The sequence below is a fragment of the Maniola hyperantus genome, chromosome 13 (genome assembly GCF_902806685.2).
Source record: "Maniola hyperantus chromosome 13, iAphHyp1.2, whole genome shotgun sequence".
Taxonomy (NCBI): Eukaryota; Metazoa; Arthropoda; class Insecta; order Lepidoptera; family Nymphalidae; genus Maniola; species Maniola hyperantus.
Genome location: NC_048548.1, coordinates 13127626 through 13136035, shown reverse-complemented (window position 1 = coordinate 13136035; position 8410 = coordinate 13127626). Strand labels below are relative to the sequence as shown.

Genomic DNA, 8410 nt, shown 5'->3' with positions numbered 1-8410 from the left:
GGACAGGGCGCATAGTTCGGAAAACCGACAGACGTTGGGGTCCCAAGGTGCTGAAATGGCGTCCTCGCACCGGAAGACCCTCCCACTAGGTGGACGGACGAGTCGCAGGGAGCCGCAGGATTTAGGCGGGGTAAGACCGTGGCGTGTGGAAGTCCCTACAAGAGACCTATATCCAGCAGTGTACGTCTATCAGTTGATGATGATGATGATGATGAAAGCGAAAATCTGTGTTTACTTAAATTATACTTAGTCCATATTTATCATACAAAAACAATAAAATGTGAATGGTCAATGTATATATCTTAATTCTCATACAAAACTCTCAGTTATCAATTGACCATTGACACGGCCAGACGTGTTATCAATGGAACGTGTATTTTATATTCTTAGTGCATTTCTGTACATTAACACCCAAGCCAACTGGGTTGCTGAGTATGGACCGTTTAAAACCCTTTTATATTCAGATTGGATCACATGTAAGTAAAAAGAACATATTATATGTATATATGTAAGTACTTAGTTAAATAGGCAAGGACCTATTATTTACTAACAATAAGATATTTTTTCCTCAAGTTGTTAGTCAATGACCTTATGTGTCTTATAAGGTACATAAGCCTCTACATAAGTCAGTTTCTATCATTGAAATGTCGCTTGCACTAAAAATACCTAACCATTATTTATAACCTAACTACAATGATACGTTTAGAATTTTGTCACGATGCATACAAAAAAGGTGTCGATAATAATCGAACCCGGGACCTTCCGAGAATAATCCGAGAATAATTTTATTATAAATGCGAAAGAATGTACGTCTGTCTTTCTGCTAGCTTTTCACGGCTCATTTCGGTGACGGGCATAGGCTACTTTTTATCCTGGAAAATCAAAAAGTTCCCGCGGGATTTTCAAACCCCCAAATCTATACTTATTACAATATTATAAAGAGGTAATGTCGTTAAGTTTTTTTTGTAGGGGGTAATCTCTGGAACTACTAAACCGATTTTGAAAATTCTTTCACCAATAGAAAGCTACATTATTCCTGAGTGACATATAGGCTATATTATATACACGCGGGCGAAGCCGCAGGGATCAGCTAGTCTATCATAAAGTAAGACGTAGTACCGTGTTGATACATCTAAAGATGGAACGCATATCGGTGGCTGTTTACTTGCAAGACAATCGTGTGTGTGATACTTAAAATATTCGGCGAGATCACGACCTTCCTTAAGTAAATCTGACTTTAACAAGTCTATTTGAAGGGCAAATGTGTACGAGGGCTAACATGCAAGTTTTGATCGTAACATTGCAACGATTGCTATTGTTGTAAATTGTGATAAAATTGTTCTATTTTATGATAATAGTAAGTACCTTGGTATACCTAAACATTATAAGAGTTTATCACAATAGACAATCCTAATCCATACTTCCATACTAATATTATAAATGCGACAGTGTGTCTGTCTGCTAGCTTTTCACGGCCCAACAGTGCAAGCGATTTTGATGAAATTTGGTAAGAGTTAGCTTACATCCCGGGGCCTTAAGGACATAGGCTACTTTTTATCACGGAAAATCAAAAAGTTCCCATTGTATTTTTGAAAACTTAAATCCACGCGGATAAAGTCGCGGGCATCATCTAGTTACCTATAAAATATCCTAGTTTATTTTTCTCTAAATCTATATATATAAAATTCAAAGTCCTGACTGACTGACTGACTGACATATATATATCAGCGCACAGCCTAAACCGCTGGTCCTAAAGACATGAAATTTGGAGGGTCTATTCTTTGTAAAGCGTAGGTACCCACTAAGAAAGAATTTTTCGAAATTCCACCCCTAAGTGGGTTAAATGGGGGATGGAAGTTTGTATGAAAGTCCGTCATTTTTCAAGTTATTTGTATGAAAATTGGTATTTGGGTTCTCGGTCACAAATGAAGAAATACGTGTTTCAGGATTTTTGGAAAATTCGCCCATAAGGGTGGTAAAATAGGGGATGAAAGTTTGTATGGGAGAGTTTTAATTCTTGATATTATTAACTTGAAATTTGGAAAGTAGGTTTTTTCTTGAGGTTAGGTGTCAGCTAAAAACCAACTATGAGAAAATCCCCCCCTAAAGGGTTGAAACGGGGGTTGGAAGGTTATATGTGTTATTCGGTGCTGTTCAGGGTGAGCACCCTGATGTAATAATGTTTGTTTCTGAAAAAAAAGCCATTTGTTTCCTGTAGGCCACGCGGGTGAAACCGCGAGCAGAAGCTAGTCTTTATTTAAATTAAAACTTATTACATTTCAGGTGACCACAGCAGAGATTTGGACTTAAACGTAACTGCAACTGAAGTCTACTTCTACGATTTCCAAAATAATTTCAACTACAGTTACACCATCGAAAGCGCAGCTGAAGCTATCCAAAATGCCTATAACCTCGATGTTACGAGACGTCTCATTTTGTTCGTACCAGGCTACAAGTCGCATATTATCCGTAACGCTCCCGAACTTATACGTGTAGCATTCAAAAATGTCCCAAATGTCTACCTAATGATCATAGACCATTCCATTTACACCTCAGCTCAAGGTGGTAAAGTAAAAAGTTATGAGAGGTCAGTCAATTATGCATACGACTTGGGAAAAGCGGTAGGGAAACTTTTAACCAAGTTTCGATTGATGGGATTCGAATCGAAGAATATTCATTGTATTGGGCATAGTTTGGGCAGCCACATTCTAGGATACGCTGGGTCTACTTACATTAACATGACTTCGGAAAAGGTTCGGAGGATAACAGGAATCGATCCAGCGGGGCCTTGCTTTTCTAACTCTTTGATTGAAGATCAACTTAGATCAGGATGCGCTGAATACGTTGAAGTTTACCATTGTAATGCTGGGGGATTAGGAACAACTAGTGTTTTAGCTGATACGGATTTCTTCTTAAATGATGGGAAAACTCAGCCACATTGCGATGCCAGTTTTTTGAACAGTTTCGGAGATTCAGAAGCGAGGTGCAGTCACAAATCCTGTGTCAAGTATTGGACAGAGACTGTTGGCAACCCAGGATGGTATTTGGCCTGGAAATGCGATTCTTACAAGGCGTTTTCTAAAGGCAAATGCGCGGCCAATGAAGTGACGATTGCTGGTTATTCCAACCCTGGAAATGCTACAGGAGTATTCTATGCTTCAACTGGTACTTATGGTGTTGTATAGTAAAATGTTCAGAAGAAGAATAACTGCGCCTAGAGATTTTGATATCAAGATGCGAGAAAAGACTAGATTTTTACACAATTGCCCAAAAAAGAGTTGATGTGAGTCTCTTTATTCCACCATAACTTCTAAATACCTGAACTTTCTATGCCACTGAAGTTTGGGTAGTATAAAAGGTGGTCACTGAAAATCAGCGTAGAGGCGTCTGGTACCTCAGATATTTGCCATAGAGGTTTGTGTCTGAGGGGCCCGATGTCTCAACACAAGCTGAGTGGCCTACCTGTTCGAGGTATTGCACTGCTGTACAGGGTGATATTACCACCACCATGTATATGATACCTCGAATAAACATTATTCTATTCTAAACCGATTTGGATGTATGGAGTATCCATGGAACTAGGAATCAGTTTAGCTGTGGTGCATATCGTTAGAATTCTTACATACTCCCAAGTGACACTGGCTATAAATTAAAAAAAAAATCAAAATGGTTTTTTTACTTTTGAATTAGTTTTTTGATAAGCAGTCGAGTTATTTTTTAAAGAGTATTAGCCATGTTAAATGACTAAGATTCCCCTTTCCTCTCCAACTAAGCGTCAAGCTTGTGCTAGGAGTAGGTACTTACGACAATAGTGCTACGGGTGGGGTTTGAACCGTCGACCTTTCGGTTTTCATTCCACTCCTTTACCCCTTGGGCTATTGAGGCTTTTAATTTTTTGTTATTATTTTAAAGCTTGTGCAAAGAGTGAAAGGATAGTCTAGTCTATGTCTTGGGTTTTTAAGTCGTTCTCGGTTAATTTTCAAGGAGAATAGTGTTTTTCACAATCCATTGTTAGTTTTTAGTAGTAGAAGTACATAGGTATCTACCTAACCTCTACCTACCAACCTACACTAGTGAATAGCTTAACAAACGTGCTAAATTGTGAATGGACTGTGATACAATTTGTTTTAGATGTTAGAACAATGAATATTCTTAGAACAATATAAATATATTTTGAATGCTGTACCAAAAAAACCTGTATTTTTCTGTATAGATACTTTTCAGCCGTGAGTAATTTACTTGATAATTAAGGGAGTTTGGAAGCTGTGATAACCTAATGGTTAGGACGTCCGCCTTCTAATCAGAGGTCGGGGGTTCGATTCCGGGCACGCACCCCTAACTTTTCGGAGTTATGTGCGTTTTAAATACCTAATTAAATATCACTTGCTTTAACGATGAAGGAAAACATCGTGAGGAAACCTGCATGCCAGTTCTCCATGATTTTCTCAAAGGTGTGTGAAGTCTTCCAATCCGCACATGGCCAGCGTGGTAGACTGTGGCCAAACCCTTCTCACTCGGAGAAGGAGGAGAGAGGAGACCCGTGCTCTGTAGTGAGCCGGCGTTGGGTTGGTCATGAAGGGGGTTCTGGGAGTGGACACCGCGTATCGTCAAGTGCGGTGTGGTGGGATTCGGCCAACGCAAAAAACGTATATCATAACGAAAAGTTTAGAGCCCGGGAAGTAACCCTGGACCTCTAATAATATTCTCAAAAGTGTTTGAAGTCTGCCAATCCGCAATTTGCCAGCGTGGTAGACTATGCTAACCCCTAAGGGGGTAAAATATGGGTTTGAAATTTGTGTAGTCCACGCGGACGAAGTCGCAAGTTTTGTATAGGTAATTAAAAATTTTCTTCAGCTCTTTTTGCATGTCTAGGTTTAAAATTTTTTTTTACAAATACAAATACAAATACAAATTTCTTTATTGCGAATCTGGGTAAACAGTGGAGATGTTACAAAACAAAAAGGTACAGCCAAATTCTGCCTATTAGCATGCAATATGATATTCCTAACAAACGTGTACATAGTTTTGATAAAATTTGCCAAATTTAATACTTAGTCACAACAGAATAAAAAACAAGATAGTACTTAATACAAAATATGTCAAAAGGTAACCAAATACACACTAAAGGAAAAAATGTCATCTTAGATATTCGTCAACACTATAAAAAATGTTTTTAATTAAATATTCGAATAACTTCTTTTTAAGGCTTTCTATTTTATTTATATTTACAAGTTCTCTTATTTCCAAAGGTAGTTTGTTAACAATTTTTACTGCCATAACGTTAAAACTATTATTGATGAGAGCGGTTTTATGTGATGGGAATTTTAATTTATGTTTTTGTCTTTTGTTAAGTTCTGTAAACATATTTTTATTATTAGCAACAAACAAAATGGTTTCATAGATATATAATGAAAGTACTGTTAATAAACGAAGTTTTTGGAAGTAAGGTACGCAGCTATCTCGCTGGGACAACCTACAAATGACTCTCACGCATCTTTTTTGGGCCAGTAACACGCTTTTTATGTTAGAACCGTTGCCCCAAAATATTATACCATATCTTAACACAGAGGCTACATGACCATGATAAGCCGTCATTAGTACTTCAGTTTCATTCAGTCATTAGTACTAGTTTCAAATTGCTATTGAACTAGCTAACCGTTTTCATAAATACGAGTTTAAAATTCAATTCGTGTTCGGGATGTCCACTAATGAGATAGATCCTTGCTTTGCGAATTCTGTAAAGGTGGTTTCCAAATGTCCCCTACTATTGGTATCATTTGATACTCGCACTACTAAAGTGAGATGCATTGACATAGGACAGTAGGTAGTAATATCTTAGAAAGCAGAAGCCATAATACGGACAATTGGTACCGATTCTGAACATGAATAATCAACCCATCGCCCAGCTCACTACTGAGCACAGACAGGGCCATCACACACTCACACACACACACACGTATTTTTAAGTTTCATATTCAAAATGTAATTTTTGTATAAAGTAAGTGTTTATTTGTGAATGACGGAGGAGGGAGAGCGGGGACCCTGAGATACAGGTTTTGCAAACTTACTTCAGGGTCCCTGGCACAATTTTTAAAAAGACCTTTGTAGGAACACATAAGTCAAATCATTCAAATAAATCATAAATCAATTATTCGGAACTACCTCTCCTCATTCTAAGAGGAGACTCTTTCTCAGTAGTGAGCCAGCGATGGGTTGATCGTAATGAAGACCCCCTTAAAGGTGGTCCGTGCGGGCCGCAGGCCGAGCAGCGCGCAGTCTCAATTCTCAACCACGCTGCGCCGCGAGCTTTCGCTGAAAAAGGATGGGTTCGAGCTTTGGAACTAGTCGGGTTTATTTCGACTAACCACGTGCATACAGGTATAAATAGGTCAAATAATTTATTAAAAATAGGTAATAAATTATACTTTTTGATGGTCGGTTGTTGGATTTGTAAGATGATAAAGTGGTGATAATTTTACGCGAACTTAAAACTAAATCTACGAGGGTTCCAAACGCGCCCAGCTCAAGTTTCGAGTTCCATTAGTAGGGTCCCAGGTCCAACCGCTGACCACAAACACGGAGCGTGGTAGAAGTGGAACAGAGTTCATTATTCGGTTCTGATGCTGACACATTGAATTATTCGGAACTACGTTCTCATTCTAAGTGATCAGCGATGGGTTGATCATGATGATGACCAGTTACAGGGGTCCGTGTGGGACGTAGACCGAGCAGCGTAACGTGCAGTCTCAACTCAACAGTGCAGCGCCACGTCGCGAGTAGAGTCCCTCTGAAAAAGAATAGAACTTTGAAATTAGTCGGGCTTACTAACCACGTGAATACAGCCGGTATCAGCTATATTTTTGGATTTTAAGTTTCGAGTTCCATTAGTAGGGGCCCAGGTCCCACCGCAGACCACAGACACGAAGCGCGGCAGAAGTGGAACGGAGTTCGTTATTCGGTTTTGATACTGATACATTGAATTATTCGGAACGACTCCCTGGGGACCCCGGTATAGTTCCGAATTGAAATAACGGACATAATAATCCTTATTTAGTTAGCAGAATTTGCAATTTTCAGGTAGGTATTTGATAGGGAAACTTTACGTGTAGAACCAATTCTGAGCTGCCATATTATATTCCAGGCTAGCTTGTTCTATTTAGATTCTATTTTCGTTAGCACACTAAAAAGCATTTTTTAAAATTGTATATGCTTACGCCAATACTAATATTATAAATGCGAAAGTGTGTCTGTCTGTCTGCTAGCTTTTCACGGCCCAACCGTTCAACCGATTTGGATGAAATTTGGTACAGAGTTAGCTTACGTCCCGGAGAAGGACATAGGCTACTTTTTATCCCGGAAAATTAAAGAGTTCCCACGGGATTTTAAAAAACCTAAATCCACGCGGACGATGTCGGGGGTATCATCTAGTTGAAAATGAACGATTTATTTATTTATTTATAATAATAATAATAATATGTACTATAAAGGCGAAAGTTTGTAAGTATGTGTGTACATATTTATTACTCTTTCGCACAAAAACTACTGAATTAATTTGATTGAACTTTGGCTATTTGGCTGAAATTTAGGATGGAGATGGCTTATCATCAATACTTATAATAAAACTGTATCAATCAATATACTTATAATAAAACTGTAACAGGTCAAATTCTGTACATTGAAGATATTTTGAAATTTTTTTTCGAGGGCACTCTATAATCGATACTGAACCCAAAACTGTAATTATTTTCATTTTTGTCTGTCTGTCTGTCTGTCTGTCTATCTGTCTGTCTGTCTGTCTGTCTGTCTGTATCACGGCCGCGCATCACGCTGAAACTACTGAATGGATTCCAATGAAACTTAGTACGATTTGAGGTCATATCCTATGAGGAAGAATATAGGATACTTTTTATCCCGAAATTCAGCATGGTTCCCGTAGGAGAGGGGATGAAAGTTAAAATGTATACTGAGTTGTAATTCATTAACGCGTAGTCCGATTTCATTCATTCTTTTTTTGTTAGAAAGAGGATATTTTAAAAATTGTTCCGTAAATATTTCAAGGTCATCGGCTTTTAACCGACTGTCAAAAAGGAGGTGGTTCTTTTTTCTACATCGATTTTTTCGAGATTTCTGGACCGATTTGCAAAAATTTTTTTTAAATCAACAAAAAAAGTTTTCGTGGTGGTCACATAAAAAATTCTGGATTCAACTCCTTAATCCTGATGCTGCAGGGTTACTGCCCGCCTGAGTTATCAAGATTCAGGAAGTGTTCATAGTGAATTCATATTGTAGGTACCAAGCAACGACTTTATTCTCAGACTTCAAGTCTCAACTCCTCAACCCTGATGATGTAGGGTACAGCACTCCTAAACTATAATGTTTCAGGAACTGCGGATGATGCAAAATTATTTTA

General features: G+C 38.3%; 1 protein-coding gene across 1 annotated transcript; it reads left to right on the top strand.

Moving 5' to 3' along the window:
* The first annotated feature begins 316 nt into the window (after positions 1-316).
* Positions 317-3686, top strand: LOC117987444 (pancreatic triacylglycerol lipase-like). The gene is made up of 2 exons (XM_034974459.2): positions 317-476; positions 2284-3686. Exons 1-2 carry the CDS (start codon positions 365-367, stop codon positions 3183-3185), a joined length of 1014 nt encoding a protein of 337 aa, XP_034830350.1. The 5' UTR covers positions 317-364; the 3' UTR covers positions 3186-3686.
* Positions 3687-8410: the final 4724 nt, after the last annotated feature.